This window comes from Epinephelus fuscoguttatus, linkage group LG14 (assembly GCF_011397635.1).
Source record: "Epinephelus fuscoguttatus linkage group LG14, E.fuscoguttatus.final_Chr_v1".
In the NCBI taxonomy this organism is placed as follows: domain Eukaryota; kingdom Metazoa; phylum Chordata; class Actinopteri; order Perciformes; family Serranidae; genus Epinephelus; species Epinephelus fuscoguttatus.
The window spans coordinates 21571899-21589901 of NC_064765.1; the positions used below are offsets into that span (position 1 = coordinate 21571899).

The 18003-nt window shown below is 40.9% G+C and overlaps 1 protein-coding gene across 1 annotated transcript; it reads right to left on the reverse strand.

The window, feature by feature from the left end:
• Positions 1–764: 764 nt before the first annotated feature.
• slc38a6 (solute carrier family 38 member 6) lies at positions 765–17944 on the reverse strand. Its single transcript, XM_049596967.1, has 16 exons — positions 17653–17944; positions 15010–15140; positions 14836–14909; positions 11321–11373; positions 11155–11194; positions 9104–9182; positions 7088–7173; positions 6939–6997; positions 5910–5978; positions 5408–5464; positions 4063–4142; positions 3849–3949; positions 3612–3736; positions 2134–2278; positions 1730–1824; positions 765–1628 (listed from the first exon to the last, which is right to left on the reverse strand). Exons 1-16 carry the CDS (start codon positions 17743–17745, stop codon positions 1545–1547), a joined length of 1371 nt encoding a protein of 456 aa, XP_049452924.1. The 5' UTR covers positions 17746–17944; the 3' UTR covers positions 765–1544.
• Positions 17945–18003: the final 59 nt, after the last annotated feature.

An 18003-nucleotide genomic window follows, 5' to 3' on the forward strand; every position in this document is an offset into this window, starting at 1 on the left:
ATAAAAAGCATTTGATAAGCTTATAAAAATAAAATGCAATGTTGAAGATTAAACCAGTGGTTTTCAACCTCTTTAGCTTGTGACCCCTTGTCAGTTTCAGATGTCTATGTATTTTTACGTTGTGGCCCAACTACACTTTGACCAGCTACAAGAGAAACATGCACATTGTTGTAGTATTAACAATCTAATAATGCCATATATGAAAATATGGCAGATAGACAGTTTTCTGCACGAGTACTTTTACTTAAGTAAGAGTTTGAATGCAGGGCTTGTCATTTTTACATTGTTGTATTCGTACTTTTACTACCACCAACCACCAAATATACATTCAGTGTTGCAAGTGACTGTGGTGCACTTTTGTCATGGGACTGTCCTTCAGAAAAGAGGATAGAGGCATGGCATGTTTCCTGGACTGGGGAACCACTTTAAGGGGGCGTGAAGAGCGGGCAGCCACTGCTTTCTGTAGGGACTGCGGGGCCAGTCTGCCTAATTCCTTAGATTAAAAGCAGCAGTTGAGTGGCTGTAGGTTCCAGAGGCAGCATGAAGACAATCTAAACAGCATCATGATTAGAAACGTACCGAGCATGTGGCTTTCATTAGCTGCAGGCTGAACCCACAGCACAGCGCTGAAGAGCAGGTCTCAGCATCAATACTGTGCCTGCCAATCAAACGCACAGCCATGAATGTGACATGTTAGACCAATGAGCTTTCCACAGCACTAATAACGGCAGGTTGGTGGTTGAATGAGCAAACTGACATGTCAGTACATAAACAGTTTCCCTTTTATTAAAAGGTCAAAGCACCGATCAGTAGCAGCAGTAACACTACCTGAGGTCCGTACATTCAGTATACTTAATAAACAATATAAACAGGTTTAAAAGAAAAAAACCCAAACAACAAAGTGGTAAATAAACTGTGTTATATGTGTAAACAACAATTAATGAAAACAAGTGATTATGCATGTACAACTGAAAAATTCTATAAACAAAATATGAGAAAACGGTAAACGTGACAAATTTACGGCTCAGACTTAGTCAACAGCATTTTAAAATGCTAGAAGACTGGTATACATAAGGTGCATGATCATCCACATACAACAATACAAGGGCTTTAAGAAAATAAAAATAAAGTACATACAATGAACTTAAAGATAATGGGCAACTTACTTCACACTTTTTTGTGGCATTCTGACACAATAAATCTTTTGTGCCAGGTATAATAAAAAAGTAAAGATTTGCCCTGGTTATTATCTGAAAGTCATCTCGTAAAAAGACATTTAAAAAATAAAAATAAAAAAATCAGCGGATAGAATATTTAAAGTCCTCACTTCATTTAGCTTGTATGTGCTGAGTTTGAGCTATGTTTGTAAGAAAGTACAAAAACACATACGAGTCTAGTGTTGAGAACAACTTTGCCATAAATACTTTGCCTGAGGTGATGCTGATTATCATCTCTCTTCCCTTTTTTTTTTAATCCAGTTTTTATTTAGTTTCTTTGGCACGCTTTCCCCTTTCGTTGCTGTTGTGCTTAATTTGGGAAAGGGGTTAGAAGTCACGAGCCCATGTGTAAGCAATGGTACAGAGGCTGAGGATTCCCATAATGAGACCAAAGATGACCAGAAGCACAGCCTGGAGAAACAAAGAGCAGAGACAACACAGTTAGCACCATAACTTAAAGGAAATGGTCATGATCCCCCCCAAAATTTAGATATACATCAGTGTGTAGTTACCCCAATGGAGCTGAAGGATCTGAGGGGTCCTCTGTTGATCTTGAGGTAGAAAATGCCGGGGAAAACAAACATCAGGCAGGTGGAGGTTGTGGATCCTGGTGAAAGAAACAGGAAAGTCACTTAAATTGCACAGACAGCCCGCAGCACATCTCTGAGAACAGCAGCTTCATAAACTGTTCAAGCAGGACTGCACCATTAATTATGTACGAGCAGATACTGTGATTCTAGCCACCACGATCAATAATTGCAAAATATTGACATCTTGGCTGAGAGCATGGCTGCGTCTAATGTCTGCTGTACAGAATAATGTCAAAGGTCACAGTTAAGCAGAAACTATTGCTCTACTAAAATATAATAATATCTAGCAATACAGACTTTTCCCATATATAATAAGCATCACATACCCACTACTCCAAACACATGACTGATATCAGGCACAAAGATGGCCAGCAGCAGCACCGCACTCAAGATGATTACTGTTGAAGTGATGTGGACCAGCCAGGTGAAGGGTCGGCCTCCAAACAGCAGCAGGGTCGCAGCCTTACGGGCCTGGAGCACACACACAAACAAAGCTCAGTCTAACCAAACATATTCATAGAAGATGTGCAGTGTTAATCATTCTGACCAAATGTCAGATAAGTGAAGAGGGAAACTGGAGTGGTGTTTGGACTAGAATGAAGAACTTGTTGGTGGTAGTTAAAAGTAAATCTATTTCTAATTGCATAACAGGATCTGAGCTAAGGTACAGACATACATTTAATTTGAAATTCAGCATTATAAATACATGTAAATAAAAAAGTTACAAAAGAAAAACAAATCTAGCTCTGCTAAAATAATCAATCAAAAATGTTTTAAGTTAGAAACTGAATAACCATTAAAAAGTAGTGATATAAACATACAAAGCAAGGACTCGATAAACAAAATAAAACTTAATTTTACATCAGAAGTTCTGTTACACAAGTGCAACAACTTCAAGCATTTCTTGTTTTTAAGTAATCTCATAGAATTGAGTAAATATTCCAAAATACGGAATGAGCATAGTACTATTCAGAGTTATTATAACTTTGCATATTTTATTAGGTTTTTTTTTTTTTTGCTTTGTTTTGTTTTTCAATTTTTGGTTTCAATTCAGTTCGTTTCAGTCAGTTTTTAGCGTGGGTTGGCTAATATCACTTTAGTTTTTAGTGTTTAAAATGTTAAAAAAAAATTCATTAGTTTCAGTGTAAGTTTTAGACATCTATTATTGTTATCATTATTTAAAATTATTTAGTTATTTAATCAATTAATTACATGACATATCAATACTGGAGTTCCAAATCATAAAGAAGGAAAAAGACCACGAAAATAAATAAATAAATAACAATCAAGACAGATTTTTTTTATAAAGGGGTCTAAAAGTATGAGTTCATGGGATATAATTTAACTGATAACTGATACATGCAAGTCAGAGGATACATTTTACCACCATAGGGCATGACGAGGGGTGCCATACATAAACACATCTTTTATTATAATACATGGGGTATTTGTGAGGGGCAATAATTAAGAAGTTCTCATTCCATACACATCCCAGGTTCAATCAATATTATACATCTCCTCATGCTTACTGTGTCGACAAATTTGACCACATTGACAAAGACTAAAACCAAAGGCATTTCCTGTATTTTTTTTTTATTTTAGTTAGTTTTGTAAGTACATAATAAACATTTCAATAAGTTTATTTTTTTTTTCTAAAGTCTAGTTTCTATTTTTATTTCAAGAAACGAAAATGTGTTGTTGTTTTTTTTTACATCTAGTTTCAGTCTTATTTTAGTTAACTTTACTAACCACTATAGTCTTTGATACCTGTGTTAAAAGAATATTATGGGGTCAGTGTACTCACAGGGAAGAGGATGAGGGGTACAGTCAGCAACACGGAGAACAGGATGGCCAGTCGAACCACCATCACCATGATGTCATGAGGCATAATCTTGTCGTAGCCAAGCAGCAGCTCAGAGTCCACGTGAGCTGTGGGCAGGAGACAAGGATAGAGTGAGGGGACAGTGCATACAGATAAGGCAGGGCTTGGAAAAGTAACTACAGGCATTAGTTACAGGTAAGTGTGTCGCTGCAGGCTTACCGTAGAAGGTGAGGTACCCAAACAGCGCAGAAACGAGGTAAACCAGGAAGCTGAGGCTAATACTGACATTTGTAATGTTCTGCATCTTGGACTTTGAAGGTCTGAAAGACACAAGGACACATTCACTGAGTGTCATGTTTACTTGGCAGGTAGACAGTAGATTCAGTGACTTAAACTGAGCAGTCACGTGAAGGTGAGAGGCTGCAGTACTCACTGGTCCAGTTCACAGTAGATTGGCAGGATAGCCGTGTGGCACAGGAAGGAGAAGGCCATGGTGGGGATGGCGTAGCCACTCTGCAACACACATCAGAGCACAGCCGTCATTAACAAGCTATCAGCTTGCAGTTGTACACAGGAGTGAGGGGTTAGGTGGGACGAGGTGTGATTTGTGTCATGGTTAATTATCATCTGGGGAGCAGAGTGTGACGATGCAAAGTTCAGGAACTTTCCCGAGTAAATGGATGGAAATATATATCACTAAATACTGTGTAAGTTGAGAGTTTATAGAATCTTCTTGCAAAACATTGTGTTAAAACCACAGACTGTATACAAGAAGTGGATGAAGCTGGTGGAAGTGCTTTCAACCTGCAGTCTTTCTAATTGCCAGCAAGGGGCGACTTCACTGGTTGCGAACAAGTGGCAACTACAGGGGCTGAAAAAAAGAGCCAAAAACTGCAGTTCTCTGAATGGCCACTTGAGGCTGACTCTAAGAGTGAGTCAGTCCCCATTGACCCTCATGTTAAAAATGCCCAAATTTAAGTGGGAAATAAACATGTTTACAGTCTGCTTAAAAAAATAGTTTTGATCTCTAAAGCTAATTTCCCTCTTCATGACAACTGTACGAGGGTACATCTTTACATAAATCACCATTAACTTTTTTTTATTTAGACTTAAAGGTAAGCATAAGTAAGGCTGGGGCCACTTTGAGTGAAAGGCTGTATGAAGATGGAGCCCTCAGATCCACCCCTCACTCCTCCACAGCGCCAGCCTCCTGCCCAAATATGGTCACGTCTGGCTCCAAAAATCAAGATGATGACAGCCAAAATGCCGAACTCAAAGCTTCAAAATGGGAGTCCACAAACCAATGGACTACATCCATTTTGTTTTTTACAGTCTTTGGTTGCAGAGGAAGTTGCTGCCACAGCAACCTGTCAATCAGAATAGAGGAGAGCAATGCCAACGTCTCATACAAATATGTTCACATCTGGCTTCAAAAAACCAATGTCGATGGCCAAAGGGCTGAACTCAAGGTGTCAAAACATTAGTCCATGAACCAATGTGTGATGTAACAGTGGCTTCGTCCACTTCTTTAATACAGTCTATGGTTTTAACATCTGGACCAAACATGTGCTTTGTGTAATTCTGAATGTACATATGCCCTTTAAGTGTAACATAAATATGAGTGGCAGCTGCACGGTGCACCCGCGATCCTTACACATACAGCCCAAACTTCATGAGAAGTTGTTCTGTCTGCTGGTGACAAGTCACACCGTTTTCCTGCCACCTCACGGGTCCTGCATGTGCAGCTTAGAGGAAAAAGGTTGGTTTCATACACGTACCTTACTGGTGATGATAAAGAGTTTGGGTGTGCATTCTGCGTCAGAAGAATTTGATAGCTGGAGAAACAAGGAGAGAAGAGGATGCGTGTTATTTCTGAGAGGAGATGACTTCTGCAGTGCTGCTGAGAATGGAGGAAACATGAAGCTAGATTCCACAGCCTGGCTTTGGAGCCAGGGAAAACAACCGTGCCAGGTCTGAAGCTGTACTGCGGTCTGTATAATTCCAAAAGGCCAGAGGTCATTTCCAGACTGATGCAAGGTCACCTGAACTTCCTTCCCCTAAGGACTGGCATCGTTCACCATACACAGCTCTCTGCAGCCTTCTCTGGTACTCATCACCCTGAGCCGACATAATCATTGAACTCAGTCTCCTGGGTTTTCTTCATACGCCTGTGGCCATGACCGTCTGATCCAGACTACCTACCTCAGACCTGCGGTATCTTATTTTTGCGTGTCTGTGTGCACGTGGACTAGAACAGAAGGAAACTGGGGTTGCTGTTACCTGGACGGCAGCTGAGATTGTCATATTTTGAGGCAGTGGGCACGGGATGGACCACTTCTTGATCACAACCTGGAGAGGAGACAACACAACATGTCAACAACAGGAAAGCTGAGGAAACTAAAACCATCTTGTGGTTGTATGCCTCCACCAACCAGTCGAGTTACAGTTCACACCAGACTTCCAGACTTACATAGAGCGATGACAGCAGACAATTCTTCAAATATGGATGTTGCTGTAAAGAAGCTACAAATTCTAAAACATGGATGCTTCACACACACATCTTCAACCCAGTAGCATAGAAGATCTATACAGTCAGTTCATGGTGGACACCCAAGATTAGAGTCACCAATTTACTATCGGACCGAATGTCTTCCCTTCTGTTCCTCGGTTATGATGTTGAATAATTTGATTTAATTTGATTTCGGAAAGAAATCTCAGATTTGTCTTGCATCTCAGGATGTCAGGTGTTTCACATAAATACAAAACAACATTTGACAAAACAACAAAACTATATTACAAACACCACAAATCACATCAGACATTACGAAAAGTAGATGCAGTGGAGTGGATAAACTGAGGCTACTTAGGAGCCATACTCTGATTTAATAGAGTTAGTTCCTCAGTCTGTTTATTTGAGCCTGTGGGACTCTAAATCTTCTGTGTGATAGCCAAAGCTGATATTAATAATGGCCAGGAAAGTGTTTTTGCAGAACATTATGATGTCATAGTGAAGTTGACCTTTGACCTTTTGGATAGAAAATGTTATCACTTCACTTGTATTAGACATGTGTGGGAAATTTTGTCATAATTAATGTCTGAATTCTGGAGTTTTGTGAAGTCACAGTGACATTTGACCCCCAAAATCTAATTAGTTCAGTGTGCTTTTGAGCCAAAGTTTGAGATAACATGTTCATAAAATAGGACAGACTGATGTACAGACAACTTGAAAACATGATGCCTTCAGCCACAGTTGTCGCCAGCATGGAGGCATAAACAAATATGTTTTTGAAGATGTATATTTCAACTTACCACAATTGCGAAGTACAGCATGAAGCAAAAGGCAATGCTACTGGTGTAGCCCAGGAAGCCTGTAAAGGTGAGAGACATACTGGGTGAGACACAACGATTCAAACCACTCATGGCAGCAAATCAAGATACCACTTGATCTATGTACTTACCAATTTTAGGCAACATTGCCAGGGGTAGAACAACACATAGTGTGGCAAGGATCAGAAGCAACCTGCCGTCTTCATACCAGGTATATCTGGAAAACAAGTGGGCATGAATAATTAACGTGTGAAGCTGAATCAAGCCACAGTTCCCATCATCATCTTCCTGGTCTTGGCGATGACACGGTGACAGAGATGAATCTTCAGAGCCGTAAAAGGGACCAACTCTGGAAATTTGTCTCCATTTCGTGCTCAAATACAGAGCGACAGATTCATCATGTGGTATGAATTAAGGGCTTTAGTTCTTGCAAACCATAACAATTATGTAATTCACATGCAAACGTTGTGTCGCTCCGTCAGATGAGACCACATTTCACTTGCCGGGTTTTCGGAGAAGGGGAATAATATTTTCCTTTGCTGAGGGATAGCCTTGGCGGTTTATTCGGGATTGGAGAGCTCGTGGAGAAGAAGGAGGAGGAAGGGGGGCAGTGTTCGAGGTGACACATGTGGAAGGCATGCCGGCTCTGCTGGGGTCGGGGTCGGGTGGGAAGGGTGCTGCTGTATGTTGGACCGCAGCGTGGGGTCATGAGGGACTGGCTCCACTACTCTTTATGGGGCTCCCACAGTCAGCAGCACCTGCTCTGACCACATCAACACCCACTGACCCCTGTTTGGCAGTTTCACAGCTGTGGCGTTACCATAGGCGCTGATGGATTTGTCTCTGCGTCTACGCTGTTTTCTGCCCTGTAACTGGATGTCAGGGAGACCTCCGCTCTGACCCTGACTCTCTCCTGTCCAATCACTTCTACTCCAACCTAAGTTTAGCTGAAGCACTCGACCGCAGCTTAGCTAACCCCCTTCTCCACTTTTACAGAACGTTATGCACACACGGGGATGTATAAAAATCTCCACCACCACTAGGATCCACTCTCAGGAGGCTGGAGGCTTACTGTAAAGGCGCAGGATACCTAGAAGACCCATGAAATGTGGAACATTTCACGCTCTAACAAGATGCAGGATAGCTCTCAGTTAAGGTTGGAGAGTTGACTGCCAATGAGTCAATCTCCACATAGTGTTGAAGATCAGCATAAATCTGACTTATGCAGCACAAACCCACAGCTGTCCGCATCGTTGGCCTGAGCTGAGACTTGATGGGAGAAACCTAAACAGGACACACAGTCCATTAGCAAAGACAAAGACTAAAAGATTGAGCACAACTGTGTTTTCGCTCTGCTGCGTTATGATAAATGAGCCAGAAAAAAGAAACGCGTTTTAATATAAAACAAGTTGGTTATTTGGGCTTTGATGGAATCAAGCGTGTGTCTGTTAACATCCCAAAGCCACTCATTAACAGAAATGTTTTGTTTCCCTCAGCAGCGAGCTGTAATTAGAATGGCAAAACTGATATCCCCTTGTATCAGTCTGATTCCGGGGAACATGTGCGAGAGATTTGGGGGTGAAAGGAGAGCACTAATACAAAGCAGCTGTGTGTGGAAGATTCAGATGTTGACGGATTGGGCTGAGAGCAGCTACAACGCTCACTTAAACCAGTGTGGCCAATAATAAAGTGATAGAAGTTACATTCTTGGCCTGGGACGGCTCTGTGAGGCTCGTCCATGTAGGCCAATGAAAGACACGGGCTGCTCATGATGGGTGATGTATGGCTCTACGTCGTAAATACATTTCCTCTGGGCATGCTTCAGGCTACAGAGCACCAGTTTCCCTCCAGTCACTCACAGACAAACTGTTAGTAGTGTACTGTGGTTTAGTGAGAGATCTTCTCCCACCGCATTATTCATACGTTTCTCATTGCCCGGCTAAGTTTTTGTAGCTTTGTGGTGCACGAGTGTCAAATTTGACTTATTTGAAGGCCAAAGGTATAATCTACAACATCATGGGAACAGGAATGACTCATTCGTTATCTTAGTGCAGCTAATCTAAAAGAATGGCTCGGTTTTAGCCGCAGCTGTGACAGATTTTGAACCGAATTTCCTTATTGGCGAGGAAGGGAGCTGATGTACCCACCCTTCGCTGTGTGAGCTCACGAAGCTGTTGATGGCTGCAGGAAGCTCTGACTTCAGGATGAACAAATAGGATGACATGGCTGAGGGAAGAGAGGAAAAAAAGATTCAGAGAATGTCTGTTTTTAAAATAAAATAAACAATCATGCCAAATGACTAAATCACAAACACAGCAGATGACTCTATGTGGCCGCAAGCACTTCTAAATTGCTGTGCGAGGATGGTGTGTGTTTTCCAGCACAGGGAAATGAAGGCAGGGTGGAGGGGGGGAACCACGGCTCTGAGTTAATGCAGATGGGTGGGGCAAGCAGCTCAAGGGGATCACCAGCAAAGCCCTCGGTGCAGAGGAGCAGACATTATGCAGATCTTCCAACTGCTGGAGACCAGGAGTAGCAGCCAGGATGGAGAAAGTGTGAGGCGGGGGAGGAAGGCTAACAATAATGATCTCTGACGCTAATCCAGGTATTTCTCCCACTGCTCCACCTCACGAGGAAACAGGATATTATCAGCCTCCGCCGGGCTCCAACATCCTTCCAACGGACAGCCAATCAGAGAGGGGATCGGGGTCACTTCCTGAGGGTCATAGCAGCCCCGAAAACACCAGGAGGAGAATGGGGAAAAGGGAGATGGAGACGAGGTGGAGAGGACGTTTCTGGCCGACTGTGTGGTCAGTCATAAAGGGAGATAATGTTAAGGGATTTAAATTTGTGAAGCCAGGCAGAGCAGGAGTTAGCTGGGGCGTCTTTGCCCCGGGGGCAGGTCTTGCACTCGCCGTTAAATAAGCCTAGACCATAATCCCTCAGATCCTGTATTTGTTTATGAAAGAAAATTCCTCCAATAACCCTCGAGCCCACACAGACGCAAGGACACTCACTCCCTGAATAACTAATGCCATTATAAGCACACTACGATCTGTCAATAAGGTTATTCTGAGGCAGTGGTTGATTTAGTGTCTTTAGCCAAAAAGTTTCCCTGCAATTTAAACGCACCACAAAAACAAAAGAATGATTTCAACCACACAAGCATATAAAGACACACTGACAAGGATCACACAATAGGCAGGGTGCAATGGTTTAGTTTCATGCAGTTGGTTACTGTAAGCACATCAACACTTCCATGGGGATTCCTGGTGCGTCCAATACTTACATCTCTAAACAAAAAAAGGCCCTTGAGTGAAGAAAAAGGATTGTTATTGGCCAAGTGGCAGGGAAACATATTTTAATAATAAGCATGAATTCAAGGAATATTGATGTAAACCGTCTGTGTGTGGTCAGCGGACAGTGGGAGAGAGTGTTCAACATAAGACAGAGCCACTTTCATTTCATTAAGAGTGAGGGGACAGGCAGGCTGTGAGAGCCCTGGGCTGGGCAGTAATTAAGGTCAATTGGCCCATCAGCCTTTGGCAGTACAGATGAATGTTTACCCAGAGTGAGGCTAATTGCACTCTTACAAAAGGGGCCCGGGGTGGAGAGTGATGCATGCTGGAGTGCTGGCTCTCACACTCTCACACGTTACTGCCCCATGCTGGGAAAACCACAAACATACCAGAGGGCACGGCAGTAATCCACTCAGCCGTGTCACTAATGACTGCAGAGGAGCGATCACCTCCGCTCTCCGCTGTCTGAGAAGCACAGTTTGTGGCCGAGGCAGCGGAGATGGCAGTAGCAGAGAGAAAGAGATGTGAGGGGGGTGGGGTGGATGAAGGGAGGGGTCCCATTAGGTTACTCAACACTGGGTGGGTTTACCATCAGTGATCGATATGGCGAAAAGTCAGGTTTCAAGCCCAGGGGAGCGGGCTGAGAGGACAGCGGCTGCAGGGTCAAAGGCTATCAGGGAATCCAGATAATAGCCTCACAGGAAGGAGGGAGTGAACCTGAGCACAGGCGCTCCCGATCACCAGTAGGAGGCACTATCTGCCTCCAAAACATACTGGCCATAGTCTGACCCTGCAGCCCCTCTTCAACACTCCGCTTCTGAAGAAACCACAAAATCGGTTTATGACCAACATGTCAAAGAAATGTGTGTAACTGTGCAGTGCAATGGGAGCTGACTTACCACCAATGTTTTGGACAAGAATAGAAATTCCAACCAGAACCTAAAAAGAAATTTGAAAAGGCTGTTAGAGTGAAGAGGTTTCTGGTAATGTTGAAAATGTAAGTGAGTAAATTCCCTTTTTTTCCTGACAGGGCAAACTAACACTAATCCAAAACACAACACTTACTTTTCCTGGTTTTTGCAAGGCTTTCTCTCCGACCTCTTCGTATGAATTGATACCTAAGAGAGTCAAGTGAAAAACATCAGACCCAATTAAAAGAGTGCTCCACAGAGTCTGGATGAACAGTTTAAAACAAAATTGATGCAGCAAAACCAGACACATTGTCTTTTTGTCCAGGTATTCTTCTCAAATGTTGAAACCCGGTGCCTACTTTACCCATAATGCAACTCGACTGCAGACAGTTAAGTCATAGATTCAGGTATGTTGCACTAATGGTGGTGACTACAGTCTTGAGCTGTTCGACTCAATCAGAGACGAGGAGCAGGCTAAAACGGTCTGCTTAGCTCACTGCTTCCTAACTCCACGCTAAGGCTGCAACTAGTAATCTGCCAATTATTTGCACAATTAATCATTTAGTCTATCAAATGCTTTAAAAAAAATAATGAAAAATGCTCGTCACAACTTCCCAGAGCCAAAAGTGAGGGCTTCAAATTGCTTCTCCTGTCCAACCAGCAGTCCAAAACCCAAAGACTGTCATACATTTACTACATCATACATCACTTACGATCATAGATGACAAAGAAAAGCTACAAATTCTCACATTTAAGAAGGTAGAACAGCAAATGTTTGCTTGAAAAAAGACTGGAAACTATAAATTGATTATCAAGATAGTTAGTAATTAACTTTCTTTTGATTGACTAATTGTTTAGTCGACTAATCGATGCAGCTCTACTCCACACCCCAGATTTTTTTCACTTTCAAACTTGTAGTATTCAGACTAGGGCTGCACAATATGTCGTTGAGCGATAAACACATCATGACAGACTGCGGTGTTGCATTCAGGGATTTTTTTAGTTAGTTGAGAGAGGGTATCGGTAAAAAAGTGCACTTCAAAATGTAACTATCATCCTTTTTCTTTTAAAAAATTGTGCCTTTTGTGTTCAGTTCAACGTTCAATTGTCCAATAAAAAAATTTCCTTTTTTGTCATTTAAAAAAAATCCACAAGCAATCTGTTGTATTTTAGCAGTATGCTGAGCAGCAGAAAGGCAGAACTGAGTACACTTAGTATCTGTTTATTTTTTATGAATTGTATTTTTTTGTCACAAGTAATATTGTTATTGCAATATTCAACAATGTTACTGCATATTTTCCTCCTATCGAACATCCCTACAGACCCAAGTAAAGGGTTTTTAAAAGGTAATTTATCAGAATCTCTCTCTGGAGCCACACAAGGATTTACAAGGTCTATGTCCAAATTACTTTACTAGGTATCTTCAGTATGTTCATGACTCTCATAGCCTGAATACACAGGCTAGTGTGTCTAATCTGAGACAACCCAATATAAATAGTGAAGCAGGGAGGTGTGCATTCCTCTACACGGGGGGAGGAGGGAAATGAAATCCCAAATATTCTCCAAATAGTTTTAAAAAACAGCTGAAAATGGACGCTGAGTATGTTGCTACAGTTAAACTTCTCATCACTTTACTTTATGGACTTGCTTTTTATTTCGCTGTTTTGTTGCTTTAATTGCCACTGGCAACTTGCATGTTTTTTGTCTCCTTGTGTAACCTCATCTTAACTTTACCTTAATTTTGTCTTAAATATGATCAGTAGGCTTTCCATTGCTATACTGCCTTCTCAGTATCCTGTTTCTGCTTTTGCTTTGTCTCTCAAAGCACTCCTTTTTTAAAAAGGTGCTACATAAATAAGTTACGATCCATTCCAGGACAAGTTTTGACTGATTATCATTCATATTTTTATATCTTTTTATTAAGTGTATTACTGGAAAAATGGAACAATAGCACCATATATACATGTAATTTCCTTTTCCTGACGGCCTTCTTCTTGTCTTGTCTTCAAGACCTTAATGAAAGTAAGTCATGTGACTGTATTAAACACATTTGTGTACTGCGGGGGTCTTCAACTTTTGTCAGCTCACAGAGAGACAGAGCAGATGATACTGTGGAAAATTAGTATTGAAACTGTTTCAAATATTCAGAGTAGACATATTTTTGATAAATTTATATTTTTGACAACACTATCTAAATCAAATATGAAAACATTTTGATGCCAAACCCGGAATACTTAGATTCATATAACAAACAGAAACTCTTTGAGCTCACAGAATCAATGACTAGTGTTTAATGGCCCAACCCCAAAAACTATCACAGTCAGTGATGATCAACACATGTCTTGATTGGGATGTAGCTTCCACTGAAGACACCAGGATTATGTTTTCTGTAATGCTGTCGAGAATTTAGAAATTTTCAACAATCTCAGGCGAAGTTTACCTTCTACAAATACAGACAAATTACTTAGTGAGCTTTTTAAGGCTGGTTCTGGTGTTCTTCAGGCTCAAAATGAAACTGTTTTTAGGCAAAACAATTAAGGTAAATCTAAATGAAAGAGAGGAACTGAATATACAGGGTTTGGAAACTCCCTTTGGAGCCACAGACAGAACACATTATGTAACTGTTTTATATGCTGCTGATCATGATGAGCGAACTGAGTGTCTGTGTAAAATCAATTTAAAACTACAAATGATATGTGGCATCTGCATAAAAATTAAATATAAATATAGATTATATCCTCTGTGGAAATGAATCACTGAAATACCATGGTGACAGAGACAGAAAGCAGAAAAGAAACTAAGAAGTTTTCGGAAAAAAGCACGTGATGTCAGTCATAAGCAGCATTTTGACAAGTCAGGCAACGCCTGCTACATTTAATGAATGAAATGAAGTTGCACTTGAGATAACTGTCTGTATATTTTTGGGTCTTCTCTTGCTTGCGCTTGCCTGTAACTACTAAGTCAGCAGCAGTTGTAGCATGGTGAGGTGTGTTAGCCTGTCAGTTGTGTCTGAGGTGGGCGGTGTGTCAGAATCTCTTAACTGAAAAGTTACAAAATTGTGGCTCACAGGAACATCCATACACTTGGAATAATGATACAGCTAACTGGCCATTATATTTCATTGGTACATAAATGTTAGCTTCCTGGTTCACCTCGCTGTTTTGGATAAGTGCTGCATAGTGATTTAGCGTTAGCTAGCTCACATGATTGCATACTGATTCATGGGTAATACTTAGCCTGTCATTTATGTTGTGTACTGTATATTAAATGGTGTTTTTATGAATGGGGTTGTGGCCCTCCTGTTGAAGACCCAGGGTGCCTGGTATTTTAAATTATCAAATCAATCAAGCAGTCAATCAAATCAATACACTTTAACGTTTAAATCTATTTGGAGTTTCCTCTCAATGATGACCAAACATTAGGACAGGATGTTCCCACCTTCAGTTTGATAAAAAGCAACCCCCTGTTATCTCTTCATATCTCATCTCATGGCTTCTTTGATTATTTTGAACAGTATTTACATGTCACCTGATTCACTTAGGAAGGAAATACAGACACAGAGAGATAGCATCATATCAGCTACTTCCCTGAATACTAATCTAATCATGACAAACTCACAGGGAGCTGATTGTCTACAGTTAGATTGTGTCTCCATTGTTCTTGTCTCACCTGTTTGGTCACATAGCTTCAGAAGGAGATGTATAGAGAACGCAGCCAGGCCAGCCACAAATACTAACAGGATACTAGAGAGAGACAGAGTAGGAAATTAGTGCATATGTAGTTATAGTTCAGTCAGATGTTTAAACAGCACTTTGGTAAAAGGTTTTATGAGAGCGTTCTTACCAAAACCCAGCTATTCCAGTGTTGGCCATAGAATAAGCTAGACCGAGTATACCACTGCCCATGATGGCATTCATCAGGTTAAACACAGAGGAGGCGAACGATGCTCCTTTAGATCCGCTCTGCACTGGTCCCTGCACACACAGCACAGAAACAACATGTGGATAAATGACTTAAAACGAGTGTGAGGACATAAGAAGCAGAAGCAACCTGATTAAATTTGTTAGAGCTGTAGCAGAATTGCTCCTGACAGTATTAAGAACAACTGGCCGGCCCTGATGATGGATGTCATGAAACAACACTGCAGTGGCATGTAGGATCAGGGAATGGAAATGGGAATGGATGGGGTGGGATTTGAGCTGCTGGCGGTGGGACAGCTGCCTGAGCTCAGGATAAGGGGAGCTGCCCAAACTGCTTGACCTCTCTAATAGGGGATATCCTGGAGAGAACGAGTGGCAACTCTGGTGTCAGTGTCACAACAAGCTTGGATTGACCTGCGGGCTGCTGAGTCAGATTCACCCTGGGTTACAGTACGGAAAGACAGGAAGTAAACTATGACACCAGGTGGAAACAAGAAGGGGCAATATTACAATATCTTGATATGAGACTAGATATCATTTTAGATTTTGGATATTGTAATATCATAAGTGTTGTCTGTTCCTGGTTTTAAAGGCTGAATTACAGTAAAGTGATGTAATTTTCTGAACTTACCAGACTGTCCAATCTGGCTCTATAATTTGCCTTTGCACACTTAGTCATTATATCCAAATTACTGATCATTATTTATCAGAAATCTCATTTTGCAAATATTTTGTAAAAGGCCCAAAACTCAACCCTACAACCCTTCTCCATATCGCCCAGCCCTGGATGGAAATACAGACTGGTTGCCATTCAAAATTATAATGTATCAAATTCATTTACATGGATTTGAAGACACTATAAATGTGACTTTTAAAATAAATATGTACTATTCTATTATAGTATAGTAATTTATTCATAAAGATGTTTCATCACCAGCTCATTCCTATTTGGGGTCACAGTGGTGTAAAAACATCCCTATCACAGCTTATCTCACCTGCTTCCTGTTCTTTTAATGTCTTTTGCTTGGCATCAGATTGGTGATAGGATTAATCTAGATGACATGATTTATATAATGCTTTATAGTAATGAGTAATTAAGTTGACTTAACATGACAATGTGCCATCAAATTAAGCACAAGGGCGTTTCTATTCTCACCACTTCCTTTTTGAGCTGGTGTGAATGACGCTGACTGATCAGTGTGGACCTCCACCTACACACTATCAGATAACTCATTATCACTGATGAGCCCCGCAGAAACTCTACATCTGCGTCTGCGTCTGTGCTTCTTCTTCAGAATATGTAATGTTAAGGATATTCAAGAGAAAAGCCACCCCAACAAAATGTAAAATGCACATCCTATACTTAAAAACAGCCCCATATTGCTTTGAAAATCTGAACCATTTATTCTTTTTTTTTCAACATTAGAGAAACACGCAACATGCCAGTATCTTTCACAGTGATATGCTAAATGTACTGGACTGTTGGTACACACTGAAAGCTACCATGGAGACTTCACTGTACTGGAATTTCTAACCTCAATACAACACCATGAAAATTATTAGTATTCAATACCCTTTTTTACCCAATACCCGTGGGCAGAAATTTACACTGAGGGTATACAGGTTGAATTAGTGGCAGAGATGAGCAGAATGACTGTAGTAAACAGTGATAATAAGAGAGAGCAAGAAAACACAGCTGGAAAATGAGTATTGAAACTTTTTCAAATATTCAGAGTTGACATGTATCAATAAATTTATATTTGTGACAACACTATCTAACTACTAACTCAAATATGCAAGCATTTCGATGCCAAACCCGGAAGACTTAGAGTCATATATGAAAAAAAAACTCTTTGAGCTCACAGAATCAGTCACTAGTGTTTAATGGGCCAACTCCAAAAATTACCACAGTCAGTGATGATCAAAATATGTCTTGATTGGGATGTGGCGTCACTAAGGACACCAGGGTTATGATTTATGTAATGCTGTGGACAATTTAGACATTTTCAACAACCTGGGGAGAAGTTTAAATTCTACAAGTACAGAAAAATTACTTAGTGAGCTTTTCAAAGCTGGTTCTGGTGTTCTTCAGGCTCAAAATGAAAGTGTTTTTAGGCAAAACAATTAAGCTAAATGTAAATGTAACAGAGGAACTGAGCAAATAGACTTTGGAAAGTACCTTCAGAGCTGCAGAACACATTATGTAACTGTTTTATAGGCTGCTGATCATGATGAGCAAACTGAGTATCTGTGTAAAATCAATTTAAAACTACAAATGATGTGTGGCATCTGCATAAAAATGAAATAGAAATACAGATTATATCCTCTGTGGAAATGAATCACTGAAATACCATGGTGACAGAGACAGAAAGCAGAAAGGAAACCAAGAAGTTTTCAGAAAAAAGCACGTGATGTCAGTCAATAAGCAGCATTTTGACAAGTCAGCCAACTTAGTTCACAGATAGTTAAACTGTAATAAAAGTTTCTGCTGCTTATTCCTGATGTTCAAACATAAAGATTGAAGCGCTGTTTATCTGTTAAAGACACGGTGCTGTTTAATACTTACATTTGCTAATAAAGGTGTAGTTTCGTTTTCCTCGACGTCCCGGGCGACGCATTCCCTGTATAAATCTGCGGCTGCATTTCTATTGATGCTCATTTTCTCCTCTACAAAACTGACGACACAAACTACAGGAAACAATCTCTCTGTCTCGTGCCAAAACGTCTGCTGCTCCGGTTACCGTGACGACGTAAAGAGCTGTGTTACCATCCTCTGATAAATCACTTTTATACTCTCCTCTTATCAACGTTTACAGCTGATAGCTGTTGTTGTTTATCACCCACATCATGTGACTCTGTTCCGGCGCACTTAAATGCATCAGAGAGAGACCGCCCAATCAGAGAGCGGCTCTCCGCT